We start from the raw sequence: 22,921 nt of genomic DNA on the forward strand, positions 1-22,921 counted from the left end.
AATACCCATAATCTTGTTAAGTGTAACCATTGTAAAAGAAATGGTCATATGGAGAGTAAATGTTTTGACCTCCATTCTTGTCTTCATTGTGGGAAGACAAATCATCTATCGAAGAAATGTAGAATGTAGAACAAAACTAAAATGATAGTTAATTATGGATGGATAAACCCTTGAAGAAGGAATCTAGAAGTAAAGAAGCTGCATAAGTCCTACAATCTATTCAAGACAGAGGTAAAGATAAAGTTGCTTGAGGAATTGAACAAAAAAAGAGAAACTCTCCAACACCTTAAGGGGGGAGTTCAAAAATCAAATGCATATGATCGGTGGTCAAACAAAACCCACCTATTCTCTCTCCTTTCAGCTAACAAAGGGGAGAAATGATGATGGAATTGAAGCTGGTTGTCAGAATAAAAGTTTCGACAAACTCAACAAATTTGCCAATGAACAACATCAAATATGCTAGTGGGCATCATCAAATATGCCTGTGGACCTCAGCAAATATGCCAATGGACATCGTCAAATTTTCCAGATAGGCAAGTGAAATTTCAGTTTTCTACATCCAGTTTTAGTGGTTTTTCAGGCAATTCTTCAGTAGCTCGACACAAGAGTTTTTCAGTAGCTCAGCATAGTAGTTCTTCAGCAGCCCAACACATAGGAGTATCAACATGAAAACTTGGAGATGGTACCAGGTTCTTACTTTGGACTTATGATTGAAGGGGGGAATGTTAGCCTCATACATATATTAACAATCATTAAGTCCAAATTAAATATTTATTAAGTATTTATTAAAGGGAGTGTGAAGGAATAATTCATAAGAAAATATGAAATTATTCATAATGAAAGTAAATTTACTCTAGAAGTCTACGTATGACCAAAGATGAGAATAATGAGATAAGTTAGGGATGGAAATCACACAAAATCAGCTTAGATATTTGTGGAGATATTCATGGAGATATTGTGGAGAAAGTTGTGGAGGAGGTTCAACCAATTAGCCAAATTGGTAATTTTTTATGAGAACCTCATTTCTATATTACGAGGCCTCATGTATTGTGAGAGTGTGTGAATAATGTATCATTTTTGTAAATTAATGAATTAAGGCTTGAAAGCCTTTTCTCCCAATTTTCTGTCTCATGTTTCTAATATTTTGGTTTTATTAATTACTTCACTTTGACCTAGAAACAAAATAAGCAAAGCATGAAACCCAAGCTCATAAATAATTTTTATTTTACAAATAATTTTCTTTTTCTTTCTTTTGACAAATACATTACATCATGACTCAAATACAACACAATCCATAGGTGTGTGTGAAAATGTTGTTTGCGACGTGGGAACAACTTCAGAGCAGGTGTCAAAGCCATTTGACCAACTAATGAAAGTCCAACATCCCAAATGTATAGATGTAAGGAGAGAAAAATCGTGGAGGCATGAGTTACCCTTTTCCTCGGCCTACTTTTTCTACCCCTCTGGTGTGCCTTTTACTTCTTTATTAATTGCTTTAATTAGGATGTATAGCTCAAGAGCCAAAGCTTGTTTTTCTTAGACTTTCGATTACCCCTTAATGATGAGTAAGCTTATCATTCATTGGGGTTGGGACAATACAACAGTTCCTTTTATAGATGAAGCATCATGTGGTTGAGGAACTGGAAAAGGAACTGGGTGATGGCTAATGAGGGGGGTAGAGCTCACGCTAGGCTTTCTCCCACACACTAATCAGATGTCCCAACCATCTTTTGAATTTTATCAATTTTCTTTCATTGTGGCTTTCTAATGCCTTTGTCTTTCTTTTAGCTGCATCAACCTTTAGGGAAATGTTTCTCAGGCCTAGACTCAAGGATAAGGATGAAAGGGTGTCAGTCCCAATGACCAATGACCACCAGCCCCATGAATGGAGATGAATAAGGGGAAAGATAGAAAGTGGTAAGAATGGAACAATCATGGACATGCTACTTCAATCAAAGCCTCCCCAATAGTGCCCTTCCTAAAACCCTAAGGCCTGAGACAAAGTCCCACTAGACTAGAGTCAAAGACTAACCTCCCAAGTGAAGTGAGGGAACAAGAACACAGTCAAGATCAGTCAATCATCCATTTTTCCCATTGATCCATAGTATGCCCATAACATTAAGTGAAAGCACATGATTGCAAAATGGTTAAAGTACCTGCCGATGGATGACCCACCTCTCTTCAAGAAGGAATGCCAGATGTGATAAAGAAATCTGACTAGGGCAAGAAGTGGAGGATCCCAGTCTCACGTTATGTGCTGACCATATAAGGCTGTTGGCTGGCTGGCTGTCCAAAGAAGAGAAAAATATCTCCTGTGGGTTACCCACTTTTTGGTGGGTAACAGGGACTACAAAACTCCAAACTAAGGCACAATGACATAGGACTAAAGAACAGAACTTGAATAAAGGTAGGAAGGTTCGCCTTATTGGATATTTACAATTTTGGTTATGGAAGGGATTTATAGCATTAACAACTGCTGCTTATTATAAGGACGAAAACAGTTATAACATAATTTAAACAGAAGCATAAGAAATCCAATTTGAATTAAACTCTCTGTCAACCAAAGGTCTACAAAGTGTATCTTTATTTACATAGCAGCTTTAGATTTTATTTCTTTATGTTTGGGACCTTGGGTTGCTTGAAGAGATGGATTTGTTTTATAGTCATTGCTTTAAAAGGATATGGGACTGATGTACAAACAGGGTTTTAGGGGAAAGATATCAGGAGAAAGGAGGTTTATTAGGCAGGCAAAGAGGCAGGGCTCGAGGATCGTGGAAACTCAAAATCTAGAAAAGTGTTGTTGCTCTTGCCCAGGAGACAAGGAAGGAGGGTCAGTCAATTCCCCAGGGTTGAGGGAAGATTTCCATAGTAATGATTGGGATGCCCTTTCACAGACATTCCAGGAATCGATGGGCTATAATGGATGCTGAATGTAAGCGACAACAAAATTTGCCAAACTAAAGGGGCCAGTTGAAAATGTTGATGAACAGTCATAAATCTGTGTGAGAAGAGCAGCTAGCAATGCAGTGAGATTTATTAGAATTAGTAGATTCCAATCTACAACCTTGCGAGGGCCTGTTTAATCTCCCTGAATTTTGTCAGCTGATGCAGTCATAATTGAAAGGGTAAAGTTTTTGTGAATTTGTTTAACTGTAGTATCCTTATACAATAGCCTTAGGGAAAAGGCAGAATATTTATCAAAATTTTATGGATGATTTTATATGTAAGTAGCCTTGTGGCTGTTGAAGAAAACAATATCACCACTGTGAAAATATATATCCTTCAAATATAAAATTTTGTACAAAGCACAAAATTCACCCAAGTATCCATAAATAAATTAATAATCCTTCACATACCTTGTATCATTCTTGTTCTAAATACAAATAAAAACATAATTGCATTTTTGAAAGACAGAGTGCCCAGGAAGAAAATTGCAATACATCCAGACTCCGGAGTGCTTTTGATCATGCAAAGATACAGCTGAGAGACTAGTGCAGTGAATTAGCATTTACCTCTGTGCCTTTTGAAGCAGCGTTGCAGAGGGATCTTTCAAGAGTCCAATACTCCATACCATCTCTCAATTCCTTGTTGATTCTGGATCATATTAGGAGCATCAGAGAGTAACAGTTAAATAATAAATGCCTGCAAGCTAAGAATCTAAATAAAATCTAAAATTATGTGAAATATTCAAAGCAATTGAATTAATTTACTACTGTAAACCAGTTGAAGATTGGAACCTTACCGTTCTGTCATCAAGCCTCTGACTCCCAGTGCGTTACGCAATGGCCCAAAAGGATCAGTCTGTGTAGCACATTACCAACAGAAGATTCTCTTTTTTGAGGATTCATGCTCTTATCCCCAATATTCTTTGTTTAAAATTAGATAATATCTTTCTTAGGTTCCATTCGAAATCTCTGAAAATACACTCTAATTGTTTTACAATGTATGTGTTACCATCTCTTGTTCATTTTGAACATCTTTAAGATTGATCCGAGCATTGAAACTATCCTCCCTAGATGGAGTCAAAACTTCTTCATTCATCGCGTCCAGCTTCATAAGGAAATGAAAATTGGAAGTATACACAAGTTTAGAAAGTAACTTGGAGAATCGTATTGATTAACATGGTCCAAACTGATTAATATATCGTCTATCAAAACAGACCTGATATATGTAGCTTTCAACAAATGTGAGAATTGGAAGATATTTGAACCATGATCCCAGTATATGCATCTCCACATCATGGAACATAAAATATGACCTGCACTGCATATTGAAAAAAAAATGAAAAGGTCAGTGATCATGAACTAGCATGCTCAGCATAGTTTGAATATTTTAGTATTCTTGGTTCATGAATGCATAAGCATTTTTGGATATTAATAAGAAACTGGAGTTCAAAACTAAAAGGGTGAGATGTGAACTCACTGTTGATGTTATCACACAAACTTGCACCTGTTAGTGCAAAGCCCTCACAAGGTACTAAGGTCAAGTGTAACTCGAAATAGTTGCCAGTGTCAGCTAGACAGCTACCCTCTTTTTCAATTGAAATAGATGCAACACAAGAGAGGCTTCCCTCACAGCAACTAGGTTCCCTAAGGCAAGACAAACCAAGTCTAACATTACCTAGGTTGCCACCAACTTGAACCAACTTTCAAAGATGAGATTTAGGAATGAAGTTGATTAATTAAGATTAATTCCAGATTTAGGTTAAGAGGTTGATTATGCAATCTTGGGGGTTTTATGAGGTGTTTCTATGTATAATTAACTCCCAAAAATTCCAAATCTAAAATTTAATCAATGCTGCTATAAAACTTCTCATAAAAGTGGATTTCATTGAAATTACTGCAGTAAGTTTCAGCCCTTAAAACAGATATGACATCATGATCTTCTTAGGCTAAAACAAAGGGTAAATCTGAAAATGAAAGAAACTTTCTAATCTGAAGTTTTAATTCACAGAACAGCCACTAAATATGAGTTATTTATCCTAATTTAATTCAAAAATGTCGGGGCAGAAAGATATATTTTTAAGAAAGGTGATTTCTAGCTTTGCAACAAAGAAAATCTACCGAGGCGTCTAAGGTTTTAGGACTTGTTGCTGCACAAACTAGCAGGTCTAGTTTGTAGGCTAAAGCTGGAAGGCACAACAAAAATTTGGGACAAAGGCCCACTGTCACCGCAGCCTATGTCCCCTTCTCTTCTTGGATTTTTGTAACGACCCAGCTAAATTGAACCATTATATAAAGTTTAAACTTTATAATAAAACAAATGTGATGAAATTTAAACAATAAATATGTTAAGTTTATAAATACAATTTAAATTTATAAACATATATAAGTTAAAAATTTTATAAAATATACAATTAAACTTTATAATATATATATATTAAATTTACAAAATATATAAGTGAACTTTGTAAATATAAATTTTATAAAGTATATAATGGAACTTTATAATATATATATATATATATATATGTGTGTGTGTGTGTGTTTAAATGTTATAAGATATATAGCTAAACTTATAAATACACATATGTTGATAGTGTAAAACTCAACCGTATGCTTTAGCATACCTAAAAATCATTTCAGGAACCATTAAAAGGGGGGCGCGTCCAAACCAACTGGAAATTTATTACAGAGCGCACCTTGCCAGGAAAATATCCGAGAGTTAAATTGCATGGAGGGCGTGTCGAGTCGGGGGAAGGCGGTGGCTGCAGGTTGGAGGGCGGCCACCACCAGGCCCGTAGATAAAAACCGGGAGCCTGGATCGAGAAGGGGGGAAAAACCAGGGAGGGGGCAGAGAGAACCGGAGCAGAAATTCACCAGGAGAAAACCAGGAGAAGATAATTATCCATTGGTAGAGCTTTAAGCCGTCTGAGGTTCTGGGCACGGAGGGACAGAGAGCTTCTGTGAGCAGCTTTCTGGATTGAGCGGCTAGGTTTGCTCAGTCTGGTTAGGAGGTATTGGTCTCCCGGAGATTGGATCAAAATAGCCACGGCATCACCAGCAGCAGATTCACCAGTTCAGTAGCAGAATCAGCAGCAGTTAAGGTAAGTACCAATTTAATTCTTCAGGCTTCTGCATTTCAGATTTTAGTTATGTGTTTTGTCATTACAGATGGTATCAGAGCCAGTTTTTAAACTCTGCGGTACCTTATTGGCCCTACACCTGTAAACACGCTCTTAAGGTTTATGATTCTGTTCTGTTTTAGAAAGAAAACATTTCCGTAGAAACAAATTCCAGGCCAGGTGCTCCAGTTACAGGGCATATAATTGTCTATTTGAAAAGTTCCCGGAGATATGAATTCAATCCACTTACGAATGGGAAGCAAATTTTAAGAATTTTGTCCAAGAACTTCGATTAATAGAGATGTCGCCATTATTGAGCGGTTAAAATAGACCACTGTCAATAATGTGAATCCGTGCATATGATGCCCGTCCTGTAAAGTCCCTTGTGGAGTGCTAAGCAATTTCTATGTCGGTTTCTTCATAAAAATCTGCAACGAAAACTGTTCCCATGAACGGAATATAATCGTCCGTGATAAACTTCGATCCCCATCTCTGCAAAGAGATCCACGGCAGACGGTTCCTTCCATTTCTCTGCAGTAAAAACCTAACCTACCCTTGTCCATTCCATCTCGCTAAAGGCTTAAGCATTCTTTCATTTTTATCACCGTTGAACCCTCTAGTAGAACTCGGGAAGCCATGGCCTCGCACTTGGACTTGAAATAAACCGGGCACTATAAAAAGTTTTAACGGCGGACGACGATAATAAAGATAAGATCTAGATCGACCTCTCGACTATTAAGATAACGCTCAGAGATAAAGAAGCTCCCCCGAAATAATGTTTGATTTCAGAGGATTTGCGTCATTGATTTCAGAGGATTTTCGTATCTCTTTGCTCCGTATATCATATAAGGATAGAATGACGATTTGCGTATCTCTTTGCACTGTATATCATATATGTAAGCATGAAATGACGCTGACGGCACAAGAAGGCTGCTATTAGCGCTCTTGTTCGCAAACCTTGTTCTCACTTATCGCGTGGCTTTATGGCGTTATGTCTCATTTCTGCTGAGATTGACCATAATGAGCATCCCGACAACCGTCGCTGTGAAATTCTCTTTCTTGTCGTGCTGCATGGGTATTGGCATCGTCCCTCGAGAACTTACCTGGAAACTCTCTTCCCTTTTATCTTACCTCCCTTGTGGGTCCACGGTACCATAAACGCTCGTTCGGCCTTATTTTACAGTACAATAAGAAGAAATGGTTCAACCTTTCATTTTTTTATTTTTTTCAAGTTTACATCATAAAATCTTGCATGGCCTATCGAGGCCATAATTTCCCATGAGATTTTTATGAAATCCTAAGAGATGCTACTTAAATCTAACATGAACAATAGAGCCATTGCTTGCAAAAAAAAAAAAAAAAAAACGCTCCATGAACTGATGGCGGTGATTCCATCCGTAGGCAGGAATTTAAAAGTAATATTTAAAACAGTTGCATATATTATGACCATAGGATGATCCAGCCCGACGCAAATATATGGCGGTGATTCCATCCGTATGCAGGGATTATTTAATCGGTTGCATATATATTATGACCTTAGGATATGGTAGATAGCGCAAAACGGAAAGAAGCTCTAAAAAAAAAATGAATAAGTAAAAGTAAGGAGTAAAATTCAGGAAATAAAGAGTGAAACAGAGGCAGATGACAGAAAATTGTCGGGGTTCAGGTTCCTTGCTCACAATCTGATTAGAAGCAAATTATCAGGCTTCAGGTTTCCTGTGTCCTTTGCCAGAGTGATGTTTGGATAAATGGAAATACAGAGAATCACTTGTAGACAAATTTAAGTTACTAATGAAATCATTTAGTTTCACCTTCTGTTAAAAGTATTTGACAGATCTTGAGTGTTACAGTTCGCCATGTAGAGTGAGTGTCTCTTTTGTTGTCACATGTCGAAAATACTCAGTCTGCTATGGAGAAAAGAAGGCCCAAAATAGTGACAAGGAGGTGCCCTACAGATGCTGATTATTGACCAAAAAGTTAATTGTTTAAAATAGTGATAAAAGCAGACCCAGATTTGGCTCTAGACAGTGCTCTTCTTGCTGGGAACAATTCTTGAACAGAGCACTTAAACTTAGGGAGATAGCAACGGTATGTTTTTAAGAGAGAGTTCAAATAGAACTTACTCAAGTGAGAAATATCGTGACTACTGAATCCATATCCATTTAATGAATTTGAGCCAAGTCAATTATTTTAAAGAGATTCAGTGAATCAAGATCATCAAGAGTTTAAGAAAGAAGTGGGGCATAATTTCCTAGAACTGAATGTTGACATTGAAAATATTAAAACAAAATTTACAAATCTTAAGACAGCAGGTCGTGAACAAGAGAAAGAAGGGTTAACTTTTTTTTTTCTTGCACCAAACTTGTCAAGTCGGCCCCAGTGGAAGAGACACCCATTCGACCATCCAGAAGTCTATATATAAGGCATTCGACCTCCTCCTTCAAGCTCAATTTGATCTCTCTCATGTAATAGTCAGATTGAGGTATGACAGGTATGTTACCAATGAACATTATAAACGAGACATCTAACATTTTCATTTTGTGAATGTTATTAGGTAAATAAACTTTTGTCTTACCTTAGGAGCTAATAACCATACACTTCTGCATTATTCATATTAGGATAGAATACCCTGCATTAGGACAAGGAGGTCGCGAGACCACCCTCCTTGACCTCGGTACCAATAGGATCCGCCTAGCGGGTAAAAATAGCAAAACTATACCCGTTTATAAATGTGAAGTTGCAAAAGAAAATTGTGTGTTAAAATTCGGTTATCCACCTCTTTTTCTTATAGAAATTTTATTATGTGTTCAGGGACCATTACCATGGTAAGGACGTATGAGCGACGACGACGTGACCAGGCAACATCATCACCATTAATGCCGCCACCGTCGCCATCATCATCCCCATCACCTTCGTCACCACCAAGACCACCGTCAACATCAAAAGCTCCAACGCCAGAGTTGACTGTGATAATGAACTCTTTGGAAGCCTTATTGGAGACATTAAAAGAATCAACTAAGGCTAAAAACAAAGAGGAATTTCAGCATGTAGCCACCAGTTCAGCAGAACCAAATAATTTGGAGCCCAGAAGATCGAGAGAAGACATCTCTAGAGAGCTTCAGAAAATTAGATTCCTAGAATTTTCGGGAGGTCGAGCTGGTGAACGCGCTAAGGCATGGTTGGAAGGGATGAACCGGTGCTTTAGGTTAAGAGAATATTTGCCTTCAGCAAAAACAAAAATTGTCGTGTTTCAACTAAAGGAAAGTGCCTTGATTTGGTGGGCAAATCTGGAAAAGCAGCTGCACCTTACATCGGATAATGTTCCTTGGGAACTATTTGAGGAAAGGTTCCGCGCGAAGTATTTACCTCCATACTTTCAACAACAGCAAGCCAGAGCCTTTCATACACTAATTCAGGGAAGTAAAACAGTGGAAGAGTACGAAATAAGGTTTATGGAGCTGGTAAAATACATTCACTACTTAGACTCTGATGAACGTCACGCTGAACGCTTCATATTTGGGTTAAATCCTAGCATCAGAGCCTTGGTAAGTATGTGGAAACCATCATCTGTAGCCGAGGCAGTCGAATGTGGCCATTATGCAGAAGAGCACCTTGGAATCAAAAAGGATATGGGGCCAGCAGGGCCTTTACAATCAGGATTTCCAGGGAAGGCTCCCCGGAACTTTTTCAGAGGAGGTAGCTCGAGGCCACCTTACGGTAACAGGTTTACCCCAAGTGTGGGGACAAGAGTTCCCATGGCAATAAACACTATAGCCGCGGAATCGTCCAACACCAGACCATGGGCATCGCGAGAGACTACCGGTAGAGGAAGGAGTGCGAGAGGAATCAACATGGGAGGACACGGCTCGTTCTCTAGAAATTCACACCTTGATTCAAGAGGATCAGCGCAGCTCAATTGTTGGGTATGTGGGGGGCCGCATTTCCAGCGTAACTGCCCAGAAGCTTCATCGAATATATTGCAAAGGACTGGGAAGGAGCCGATATCAGCCAATCGAAGTAATCATAGAATTCATGCAGTAGTCAACCACGACCAAGCAGCCCATCAATCCACTGTAGTGGAATCTTCAGGTATTATCAATGGCATAAAACTCAAAATCTTATTTGATACTGGTGCCACAGATAGTTTCATTTCGTCATATGCATTAAACAAATGTGGGTTGGCAACTCGTAGACAAAATGATTTCCACCAAGTGGAAATGGCCTCAGGAGAACTCCAAACCGTGGGCTTGAGTGTGGATCAATGCAAAATTGACCTTGGGGTCTGTTCAACTAAACTAAAAGTCTATGTCACAGCCTTAGGAACGTATGACCTTATCATAGGTATGGATTGGCTGGAAGCTCACCAAGCTTGGGTGGACTATTATGGAAAAAGGATTCTGGGCATAAACGACGAGGGAGAAGTAATCCAAATTCAAGGAATCAAGAGGGAAGTTTCTTTACGCTACATTTCGGCAATGCAGGTGAAGCGTTGTTTAAGAAAGGGTTGTCAGGCTTATGCAATTCACGAAGTAAGCCAGGAAAAGGGGCCATCCTTAGAACAATATCCGGTGTTAGTCGAGTTCCCGGATGTATTTCCAAAGGAACTACTTGGATTACCCCCGGTAAGAGAATTGGATCTCACTATTGAATTAAAGTGTAAAGTTTTGTAGATGTTCTATGCTAAGAGCAATTTCACTTTTCTCACAGCAATCATACAAGTAGATAAGCAAAATGCAGATAGAACATATAAGCAGATCTTACAGAAGACAAATCAGAAACAAGAAAAATGTATGTGTTTGTTTCGGCGGTCAACAGGATGCTTCAACCAGCAAAGTCTCCTTTGGTCAGCCAGCCCAGCATGTGTCACAACAACCCTCCAACCAGTAGATGAGACAACCCAAGTCAGTTCTACAAAAGTCAACGCTGTCCTGAAAATTCAACGCAGGGGCAGCAAGCTAAAAGTCAACGCAGCAGCAAAACGGTCAACCCTTTGACCTCAATTTTTGTGACAGGTAGTATGGCCTTCAAAAATCGAACCTCCCACAAGTTTTCAGCGTGTTTGGACCAAGCGTTGACCAAAGTCAACGCTGGTCAAACTTCTGCGAAACCCTAGCAGCAGAAACCCTAGCAGCAGAAAAATCCTCTTCGTCCTTCCCACGTGTGGTTGAAATTCGTCCTCCAGGTAGCTCGTACTTTTTAGGATGAGAGAGGAAGATGTGAGTTGTGTTGTGATCAAATTCTCTCCAACTTTTCCTGTATATATATATCCATCAATGAGGGTGTGTGACACATCTGTTGGGCATGTGAGCCTACATTACAAAACTGGCTGACCTTTGCACATATAATTTATTAAGAATAATAAATTCAAAATATAAGTTCTGCTCATCGGATTAAGACTATTTTTATATGGATTTTACACCTCTCAGAAAGAGGAATCCAATAAAAATATTAGCCTCTTAATCTGAGCATCAGAACATGGACTTTGGACCTAGTTGTCCAAATTTAACACTCCCTCTCAACTAGGGAGAACTCCATCTATTAGTGCAATTAACATCGTGAGTCATCCCGCCGAAACTTGCTTTGCTGGCTTCTTTATTTCAGAACAGAAGTGGGTCAGTCACAAAGACATCATTCCCCGACTGACATAATCAGTCCAGAGGTCCCAGACCTCACAAATCTTGATCCCAGATCAAGTGGTTGGACCATGCCATCCTAGATAGAGAGTACGGCAATCTCTGATGCGTCCATCAGTCTTTGCTAATAGTCTCTAGCTTTTCCACACCTCATTGGCCAAATGAGATGTACTTCCCATGAGCCCTGAACTCAATGGGTAGGATGCATACGGGGCACAGATTAAATGAGTGGCGAACCAGCTCAATAATCACAAGGGTGGGGCAGAAGCATTATGAGTGCTTATAGCTCCGAGAAGCTATCCCCAAAGCCCCCCAGAGCTCCCAGAGCTCATCGTCCAACAGGACCCACATCATAGGGTCTTTCCACGACACCAAGACTCTCACGGAAGGTTAGGAACTTGACCTTCCCCAGGGGCTTAGTGAGAATATCCGCGACCTGCTCATCAGTTCCTATATGATCGAGCCTTACGGCGCCTCGCTGTACCATATCCCGGATAAAGTGGTACCTGATATCAATATGCTTGGATCGGTCGTGGAACACAGGATTCTCAGTCATACGAATCCCACTCTGATTATCACAGAGTATTACAGTGGTATCTAGCACATGTTGGAACAGCTCACTAAAGAGCTTCCTCAACCAAACTGCTTCACAACAGGCCATACTAGCAGCAATGTATTCGGCCTCCGCGGTGCTCAAAGCCACCGACTTCTGCTTCCTGCTCATCCATGAGATCGAAGCAGAACCAAGATTGAAACAGCATCCAGATGTGCTCTTACGATCCACCACACTCCCAGCCCAATCGGCATCAGTATATCCCCGGAGTATCACACTCCCGGCAGTGTATCTCAGCCCATGGTTTATCGTGCCCCGAAGATATCTCAAAAGATTCTTGGCACCAACCCAGTGAAAATGATGAGGCTCAACCATCTGTTGACTCAAAGTATTCACTGCAAAACATATGTCCGGACGGGTGTTCACTAAGAACATCAAAGCTCCTATGAGTTGACGATACTCAGTAGGATTGGCCAAGATAGGCCCTGCAGCGCTGCCACTCAAATTCTTAAAGTTGAGTTCCATTGGTGTCGTCACGGACTTACAGTCCACCATCCCAAATCTTTCCAGAAGCTTCACAATATACTTTCCTTGAGAAAGGAAAATCTCTCCAGGTCTCTGCCAGACCTCCAGGCCTAGGAATAGTGCATCAGTCCTAGGTCTTTCATCTCGAACTCAGCAGCAAGCTCCCTCTTACATTGATGAATGAGAGGGTCATCACCTGTCAGGAAGAGGTCGTCCACATACAGCACTAGAATGAGAGGCTTTCCTTCCTCAACCTTAAAGTAAAGGTTTGGATCAGCATTGCTTCGAGTGAAGCCCAGCTTCATCAAGTAACTATCCATCCTCTCATACCAAGCTCTGGGTGCTTGCTTTAACCCATAGAGGGCTTTCTTCAACCTGCAGACATAAGTGTCTCGATCTTGAACTTCAAATCCCAGAGGTTGTTCTACATACACCTCTTCCTTTATTGCACCATGCAGAAAAGCGGTCTTGACATCCATCTGATGAAGACTCCATCCTTGCATAGCAGCAAGGGCTATGATGGATCGGATGGTGGTATATCGAGCCACAGGTGCAAATATATCGTCATAGTCAATTCCTTCCTTTTGAGAGAAGCCACGGGCAACAAATCTTGCCTTAAACTTTTCAGTACTCCCATCAGATCCATGTTTAATCTTGTAGAGCCATTTAGCGGTGACAACAGATTTGTCCTTCGGTCTCGGGACCACATCCCAGACATCATTCTTCATAATAGCCTCATATTCTTCATGCATAGCATCCTTCCAGACTTGATGCTTGATGGCTTCTTCAAAAGATCCAGGTTCAGATTGTATAATAGTACTCATGGCAGCTAGATACCCTTGGTATCTACACGGCTTCTTGCTTTCTCGGAATGTACCCCTTGGGGCAGCATGACCCTCAGCATCTTCGAGGGTGTCCCTGAGCCATGATGGCCTCTTTCCTAGAGAAGGGGAAGGATCAATAGGGTCCATTGGCCCTTCAACATCAGGCATAGTCTCATCCTGGGGTTCTTCCAGATTTCCAGGTCTTTCTTCATGGTTTTCTTCAGATCTAGGAAGATCTACTACTTTCTTCAAGGAAGCATCTTCGTCAAAAGTGACATCATGGCTTATCTCTACTTCCCTTTGACCAGGTACATAGACTCTATATGCCTTAGAAGTCTCACTGTAGCCCACAAACATTCCTTTCTTCCCAGTAGCATCCAGCTTACTTCTCTTTTCTTTCGGCACATGAAAATAGACAGGACATCCAAAAATTCTAAAATGTGAGACATCAGGTTTCTTACCAGAGAAAACCTCTTCGGGAGTTTTGGAGTCCAAAGCGGAATGAGGGCATCGGTTTTGAATGTACACAGCAGTATTTGCAGCTTCTCCCCACAGAAACTTTGGAAGACCCTGGTCACATAGCATGGCACGGGCAGCTTCCACAATAGTCCTATTCTTGCGTTCAGCAACACCATTCTGCTCAGGAGTATATGCAGTGGTAGTCTCCCTCTTAATGCCAGCTTCTCTGCAAAAGTCTTTGAACTCATTTGACTCATATTCAGTGCCATTGTCAGTCCTCAAAATCTTGATCTTCTTTCCGGTCATATTTTCCACCAAGGCTTTGAAGGTACGGAACCACATGAAAGCCTCATCCTTCTTCTTCAAGAAGTATATCCAGGTTTTGCGAGAGAAGTCATCAGTAAATGTCATATAGTAAGAACATCCCCCCAGGGATGTTACAGGCAACATACCGGAAAGATCAGAATGGACCAGTTGCAATATCTCAGATGTCTTTGTGACACTTGAGGGGAAAGGTCCCCTTGTATGTTTTCCTTCAGCACAGCCCTTACATACACCTTTATGATTATTTCCAAAATCAGGCATCCCTGACACCACCTTCCTTGCTTCGAGAAGAGCCTTGTAATGAAGGTGTCCAAATCTTCGGTGCCATAGTTCGGTTTGACGGATAGTATCACAAGTCATAGCTCCCAACGGACTTCCTCCAACCTGGTAGAGTGTACCAACTCTAAAACCAATTGAGATAGCTTCCTTGAAGCTCTTCTTCCACATGAGTACCTTTCCATCAGAGAAAGTTACATTGAATCCTTTGTCTTCCATGGCAGATACAGACACAAGGTTCTTCTTCAATTTGGGTACATAGAGTACATCTTGTAGATGGAGGACTTGTCCTTGAGACAAGTGGAGGGTCACAGTCCCGGTCCCTTTCACAGGATAAATGGCATTATCCCCAAGGATAATTTCTAGATTAGTATCCCTTTCAACCATGTCAGAAAGTGCTTCCTTGAATCCGGTGATGTGTCTTGAGGCACCACTATCGATTAGCCAGACATCCATAGTGTCGGGCGGAGATGCAGCTGAGAGAGCAGATATTAGAATATACTCATTTCTTTTATCAACAACATTAGACTCCTCATACCTGGTATTTCTGGTCCTTTTAGAAGGTGGATGGTTTCCTTCAAAGTGAGCCTTCCTCTTTCCTTTGGATTTGTCATTTCTTTGATTCCCATTCCTTCGGTTGTTGTTGTTGTCGTCACTATCGGGAGAATTCTTCTGGAAGGGGCATTCTCTAGCATAGTGTCCAGTCCTATGGCAGGTGAAACATTTACCCTTCTTCTTTTGAGTCTTAGTCCTTCCTTTGTCCTTGGAACCACCAGAGTTCTTCTTTCGGGAATGAGCAACATAGGCAGCATTTCTTTCATTATCAAATTCCTTCATCCTTGTTTCTTCTTGCATACATCTAGACAGAAGCTCATCAAAGTTAGGGATGGTATTATTGTTGAGAATGGTAGTTGTGAATACTTGCCATTCATATGGAAGTCCTCCAAGTGCGGTGAGAACCATCTCACGATCAGCTATTGTCTCCCCAATAGCTAGCAGATTGTTCCTGGTTTCGGTCAACTTCATAAAGAAAGTTTGAATGAACTCGTCTCGGCCCTTCTTCATATTCTTCAACTTGTTCTTGAGGAATAGCACTTGGTTCACATTGTTTACTCGGAACATAAGTATCAGTTTGTCATACATCTCCTTGGGTGTGCCTAGTTCAGATATGTAGGCAACCAGACTCTTATTTATGGATTCCCTGATCAGCAGTTTTGCTCTGATTTCTCCCTTCTTATACTTGTGTTTAACAGCAGCAGAGGCATTTGATGGAGGTTCTTGAATCTTCCCTGTCACATGATCTAGGAGATCATGATCTTCTAATTTGAGATCTAATAACATCTTCCAGGCATGGAAGTCATCACTTCCAGCCAGCTTGTCATTCTCCCTGAATTCAAGCTTAGGGGAATCCATTTCCTTCGATGATGATTGCTATAGATAGAGTTTGTCTTCACCTCAGCTCCGATACCATGTAAAGTTTTGTAGATGTTCTATGCTAAGAGCAATTTCACTTTTCTCACAGCGATCATACAAGTAGATAAGCAAAATGCAGATAGAACATATAAGCAGATCTTACAGAAGACAAATCAGAAACAAGAAAAATGTATGTGTTTGTTTCGGCGGTCAACAGGATGCTTCAACCAGCAAAGTCTCCTTTGGTCAGCCAGCCCAGCATGTGTCACAACAACCCTCCAACCAGTAGATGAGACAACCCAAGTCAGTTCTACAAAAGTCAACGCTGTCCTGAAAAGTCAACGCAGGGGCAGCAAGCTAAAAGTCAACGCAGCAGCAAAACGGTCAACCCTTTGACCTCGATTTTTGTGACAGGTAGTATGGCCTTCAAAAATCGAACCTCCCACAAGTTTTCAGCTTGTTTGGACCAAGCGTTGACCAAAGTCAACGCTGGTCAAACTTCTGCGAAACCCTAGCAGCAGAAAAATCCTCTTCGTCCTTCCCACGTGTGGCTGAAATTCGTCCTCCAGGTAGCTCGTACTTTTTAGGATGAGAGAGGAAGATGTGAGTTGTGTTGTGATCAAATTCTCTCCAACTTTTCCTGTATATATATATCCATCAATGAGGGTGTGTGACACATCTGTTGGGCATGTGAGCCTACATTACAAAACTGGCTGACCTTTGCACATATAATTTATTAAGAATAATAAATTCAAAATATAAGTTCTGCTCATCGGATTAAGACTATTTTTATATGGATTTTACACCTCTCAGAAAGAGGAATCCAATAAAAATATTAGCCTCTTAATCTGAGCATCAGAACATGGAGTTTGGACCTAGTTGTCCAAATTTAACATAAAGCCAGGTACCCAACCGATCTCTAAAACGCCTTATAGAATGACAGCTCCAGAACTTCAGGAATTGCAAATCCAGTTGAAGGAACTACTCGATATAGGGCTTATCCGGCCCAGTACCTCACCTTGGGGCGCTCCTGTAATTTTTGTGAAGAAGAAAGATGGATCCTTAAGATTATGCATAGACTATCGAGACTTGAATCGAGCTACAGTAAAGCATCAATACCCTATGCCGCGAATCGATGATCTTTTCAATCAAATGAAAGGAGTTGTTGTCTTTTCAAAAATTGACCTTCGATCAGGGTATCATCAGCTAAGGATTTCTGAAAATGATATCTCTAAGACTGCATTCCGGACACGTTTTAGGCATTATGAATTTACTGTGGTACCATTTGGGTTAACAAATGCGCCAGCCGTATTCATGAATCTTATGAACAGTGTTTTCCGTCAGTATCTTGATAAATTTGTACAAGTCTTTTTAGATGATATTCTCATCTATTCCAAGAATGAAGAAAAGCATAAAGAGCATTTGTGGCTAGTATTGTCCTGCCTTAGAGAACGTCAGTTATATGGAAAACTATCCAAGTGTTCTTTTTTTCAGGAAAAGATTCATTATTTGGGTCACATCATATCAGGTGAAGGGATTTCAGTAGATCCTGAGAAGGTAAAAGCGATCATGGAATGGCCAATAACGAAAAATGCACATGAGATACGAAGCTTTATGGGTTTAGCAGGTTATTACCGGAGATTTGTGGAGGGATTCTCCAAAATCGCAAAGCCAATCACAACCCTTCAGCGTAAAGGTGTTAAGTATGAGTGGACCGAGGAATGTAATAAAGCATTCTCTGAACTCAAAAGACTACTCACCAGTGCACCAATCCTAAGAGTCCCTGATATGGGCAAAGACTTCACGGTATGTACTGATGCATCCAAGCAAGGGCTGGGTGCAGTGTTGATGCAAGATAAGGGAGTGATAGCTTATGCTTCCGGAAAGCTAAAGCCTCATGAAGAACTCTATGCTACTCACGATTTAGAATTGGCCGTTATGATGCTAGCTTTAAAGATCTGGAGACACTATCTGGTGGGACGAAATTTTACACTTAAAAGCGACCATCAAAGTCTACAATATTTGTTCACGCAAAGAGACTTAAATGCCAGGCAAAGACGATGGAGTGAATTCCTAAGTGAATATGACTTCGGAATATCATATATTAAGGGAAAAGAAAATGTAGTAGCCGATGCCTTAAGCAGGAGACCCCGGATATTTTCTCTCATACCCATTAAAGTGGACTTAAGACAACGAGTACTGGATCGTCTTATAAAAGACAGCTGGTATTTAAAGGTAAGGGCAAGTCTTGAGGGAATTAAGGCAAAAGAATCTAAATTTGAGGGTTATGAATTAGAAAACGATGGGATCCTACGATTCCATGGAAGGATGTACATTCCTGATGATAAAGATCTTCGAGATACCATCCTTGGGGAAGCTCACAAAGCAGTATATTGTGCTCATCCTGGAGTAGGGAAAATGTATGCGAATACCAAGAAACTCTTCTTTTGGGCAGGCATGAAGCGTGATATCGCTCAATTTGTTGCAAAATGTTTGGAATGTCAGCAAGTAAAGGCAGATCATCGTCACCCAGCGGGCCTCTTACAACCCCAAGACATTCCTATGTCTAAATGGGAGACCATTTCTATGGATTTTATCACTGGACTACCTCTTACTTCTCAAAGACACAATGCCATTCTGGTAGTGGTGGATAAATTAACAAAAAGCGCCCATTTCATTCCGGTAAGAGATACTTATGATGTTGCTGACGTGGCTCGAGTATTCATAAATGAAATTATCAGATTTCATGGAGTACCTAAGAAGATTATATCCGATAGAGATTCGTGATTCACTTCCAGATTCTGGACTTGCATGCAGACAGCCTTAGGTACTCAGCTAAATTTAAGCACTGCTTACCATCCTGAGACTGATGGGCAAACTGAAAGAGTAAATCAAGTACTTGAAGACATGTTGCGAATGTATGTAATGGATCAGAAATCACACTGGGAAAAGTATTTACCCTTAGTCGAATTCGCATACAACAACAGTTACCACAGTTCGATTGGGATGCCTCCATTTGAAGCTTTATATGGCAGACCTTGCAGAACACCGTTAAGTTGGGACAGGTTAGAAGATCGAGTGATAATAGGACCAGAATTAATCCATGAAATGGAAGCGCAGGTCAGACAGATTAGACAACGATTAAAGGAGGCACAGGATAGACAAAAGAGTTATGCTGATGCTCACCGATCTGATAGGAAGTATTAAGTAGGGGACCAGGTCTTCGTCCGCATCAAACCAAATAAAAGTACTATTCGATTCGGAAAAGGGACAAAGTTGTCACCCCGATTTATAGGACCGTTTAAAGTCGTGGAAAGAGTTGGACCTGTTGCCTATCGTCTTGCCCTGCCACCTCACCTGCATAGAATTCATAAAGTATTTCATGTTTCTGTATTAAGACATTATATAGCTGATCTATCTCATAACATCCAGTGGAAAGAATTGCAGGTATCAGACGAGGGAGTCATAACGGTCGAACCATTACGTATACTGGAACGTAGAGTTCGACAGCTGAGGAACCGTCTGGTGGACCAAGTTAAGGTCCAATGGGACAAGTATAGTCCTGGATCAGCAACTTGGGAAAATACAGAGGACATATGTCAGAGATACCCTAATTTATGTCCATTTTGAAGAACTTTACACTATGTTTAGTATATATTTACTTCACGACAGTCAGAGACTCAGAAACATTTTGAATGATTATGGATAAACATGAAACTTTATGGCATAATATATGTTTAAATTTCCCCTGGTACATGGATACCAAAATGATATATGTGGTTCGTTTTACTAAATTATAGTTGTCAAATAAGGTTAAAGGTCGTTAAATGATTTTACTTCTGATAGAAATTGAAACAATATAAATCTGTTTTATTTATGCATGTCAAAAATGAGCAACTGGAATGGAAGACAGGAAGTGAATACATCCTAAATAAAAGTCAAAATACATGCATAGAATATGACAAAATATGTTATGCTGTAGTATCTTATGTAAATAATACGTAAGTTATTTTGAATATGCTGATGCACATTTTACAAATGCATGGGTAAGTGTATGATTGCAGATAAACTATGATTGCAGATAAATGATCCAATCTCCAATTTCCGGGATGACCACGTGATGACAGAACCTCAGATCAGTTAAAGCTCAAAGTGATTATATGATAAGGTATCAGCCCAAATTTTACTGGGAGGGGTGGAGGTGTTATCCACCGTTTATCCTTCGAACCCTGGAGTCATGGGAGGACTGTGCGAGTCACGCTCCCCTAGACATGTGATGATGACTGCCGGATGCCTACTGAGAATCAGGTCGGTATAACCAACACTGTCACCTTAGAGTTATGAATGGTTAGATCAATGAAACTGATGCCACGGCATACTCCAGTAGAGGACGGATAGGATGGGAGCGGAAGAGATTAGGAAGGATAGGATGATTTTGAATAGCTTGGGGACCTGGATAGAAAAGGTCATGTCCATTAAAACCTTGAACCTAAAACTCTAAACTTCGGGACGAAGTTCTCAGAAGGGGGGGTGTATGTAACGACCCAGCTAAATTGACCCATTATATAAAGTTTAAACTTTATAATAAAACAAATGTGATGAAATTTAAACAATAAATATGTTAAGTTTATAAATACAATTTAAATTTATAAACATATATAAGTTAAAATTTTTATAAAATATACAATTAAACTTTATAATATATATATATATTAAATTTACAAAATATATAAGTGAACTTTATAAATATAAATTTTATAAAGTATATAATGGAACTTTATAATATATATATATATGTTCAAATGTTATAAGATATATAACTAAACTTATAAATACACATATGCTGATAGTGTAAAACTCAACCGTATGCTTTAGCATACCTAAAAATCATTTCAGGAACCATTAAAAGGGGGGCGCGTCCAAACCAACTGAAAATTTATTGCAGAGCGCACCTTGCCAGGAAAATATCCGAGAGTTAAATTGCATGGAGGGCGTGTCGAGTCGGAGGAAGGCGGTGGCTGCAGGTAGGAGGGCGGCCACCGCCAGGCCCGTAGATAAAAACCGGGAGCCTGGATCGAGAAGGGGGGAAAAACCAGGGAGGGGCAGAGAGAACCAGATCAGAAATTCACCAGGAGAAAACCAGGAGAAGATAATTATCCATTGGTAGAGCTTTAAGCCGTCTGAGGTTCTGGGCACGGAGGGATAGAGAGCTTCTGTGAGCAGCTTTCTGGATTGAGCAGCTAGGTTTGCTCAGTCTGGTTGGGAGGTATTGGTCTCCCGGAGATTGGATCAAAATAGCCACGGCATCACCAGCAGCAGATTCACCAGTTCAGTAGCAGAATCAGCAGCAGTTAAGGTAAGTACCAATTTAATTCTTCAGGCTTCTGCATTTCAGATTTTAGTTACTGTGTTTTGTCATTACAATTTTCACCGACGGGAGGAGTCCCAGTATCCCTCACTTGTGATTAATGTCTATGATAGGGTTCAAAGTGAGGCAAGGATGGCTCAATCAATGGAAAGGTTCAATTAAAGTGTGAGCTTTGAGAGAAGCTAGTAAGACTTTCCACAAAAAAACCCCTTGTGTTGTACGAGACCTCAGGTTGAGAAATTTGGCAACAGTACATCCAAGGTCAAGATAGTTAAGAGAAAAGGTTTTGTATGATATACTTCAATAAGTAGTTAAGCACAAGAAATCCTAAAATTGAAGGACTAGCTTCTAGGGTTCCCACTTGGTGTGATAGCTAGGGCATCAATTTATTTGAAATTCCACCCTAAGAATTCGTTCAAAACTGGAGGATGCCTAGAGGAGAAATGAATGAAGAAAATTGTCTAGACAAAATCCCAAAACTCCTCCTCCCTAAAATTTCGCACCAAGCCCTAGAAAACCTCCTTATCCTTAGAGGGAAGAAGAAAAGAGGTGAAAAAGAATGTTGTTTCATTGTGTTAATGTGATCACCAAGGATCTAGGACCAATGCTTAGCTATTGGGAAGATTGGAGTCAAAATGATCAAAATTCAAGAACTTAGCTCTTCAAGGAGGCTTAAAGAAACAGCTTCACTAACCTTATGGATGCAGCTACATGGCAACTTTAGACTTTTATACTTCAATGGCAAATATTATGGAGTTTCAAGGATGCAATGCAAATAATCTTGTAGGAACATTCATTCATTCTTTGTCCAATGAGTAACACATGCAAAAAATCTCCAACAGTTTCAATGATTCAACTAATTTGCATTAATTAGGGCACATTATTTCACCATAAGAAAATGATTCCATGTACTAGACATCCATTAAAACAGAAATATAGCATTATATTGCACTTACAAGACAAAAGAAGAGTATATCCATCCAAAACCTTGCCAACAAGAAGCTCCAAGAGAGAGTGAAATTTTTCCACACATCAAAACGAATTTATTCATCCAAATCATTCCACAATTGTAGGTCTGAATTCTTTAGAGAGAGATATCCCAAATCCAAGTGATGAAGAGTTACAAAATGAGGCCCTCTTCAATTTATATGAGCCTCTTACAAGTTTGAATGGTCTAATTAGCCTAATTAAGCCCCTGATTAATATTTTAATGTGCAAATAACAATAACTTTGGTGACAAGCCCACTAAATAGCTCTGTTGTCGCGCAGATTGGCACGACAACGCTCGGACCGGGGGCTGTCACTCTGATCCCCGGTCTCTCCGTTTGAGCCTGTCTCCCGCGGCTAAGGGGGGTAGACCCTGCGAGATAGTGAAGACCAACTGCCAAACAGTTGGGTGGGAGACACGATACACGATATGATAAGCACTAGATGGATTTAGAGATTTAATAGACCAGTGCCTTGTGGAGTCAATTTTTAAAT

The 22,921-nt window shown here is 40.1% G+C and overlaps 1 protein-coding gene across 2 annotated transcripts in view; it reads right to left on the bottom strand.

Annotated features, from left to right (window-relative positions):
• LOC149263519 (ATP synthase subunit B) overlaps positions 1 to 22,921 on the bottom strand; it is a 372,029-nt gene that overhangs the window by 135,080 nt on the left and 214,028 nt on the right. For both annotated transcript variants that reach the window (XM_089426453.1, XM_089426451.1), the window contains exons 5-8: positions 4,162 to 4,258; positions 3,955 to 4,050; positions 3,743 to 3,801; positions 3,513 to 3,594 (exon numbers count right to left, since the gene is read on the bottom strand). In XM_089426453.1, coding sequence (XP_089282579.1) covers positions 3,513 to 3,594; positions 3,743 to 3,801; positions 3,955 to 4,050; positions 4,162 to 4,258 — 334 coding nt within the window. The remainder of the gene's footprint in view (positions 1 to 3,512; positions 3,595 to 3,742; positions 3,802 to 3,954; positions 4,051 to 4,161; positions 4,259 to 22,921) is intronic.

The sequence above is a fragment of the Pinus tabuliformis genome, chromosome 6, assembly GCF_031772625.1.
Source record: "Pinus tabuliformis cultivar Carrire ecotype Pingquan chromosome 6, CPIR1, whole genome shotgun sequence".
NCBI classification, from domain to species: domain Eukaryota; kingdom Viridiplantae; phylum Streptophyta; class Pinopsida; order Pinales; family Pinaceae; genus Pinus; species Pinus tabuliformis.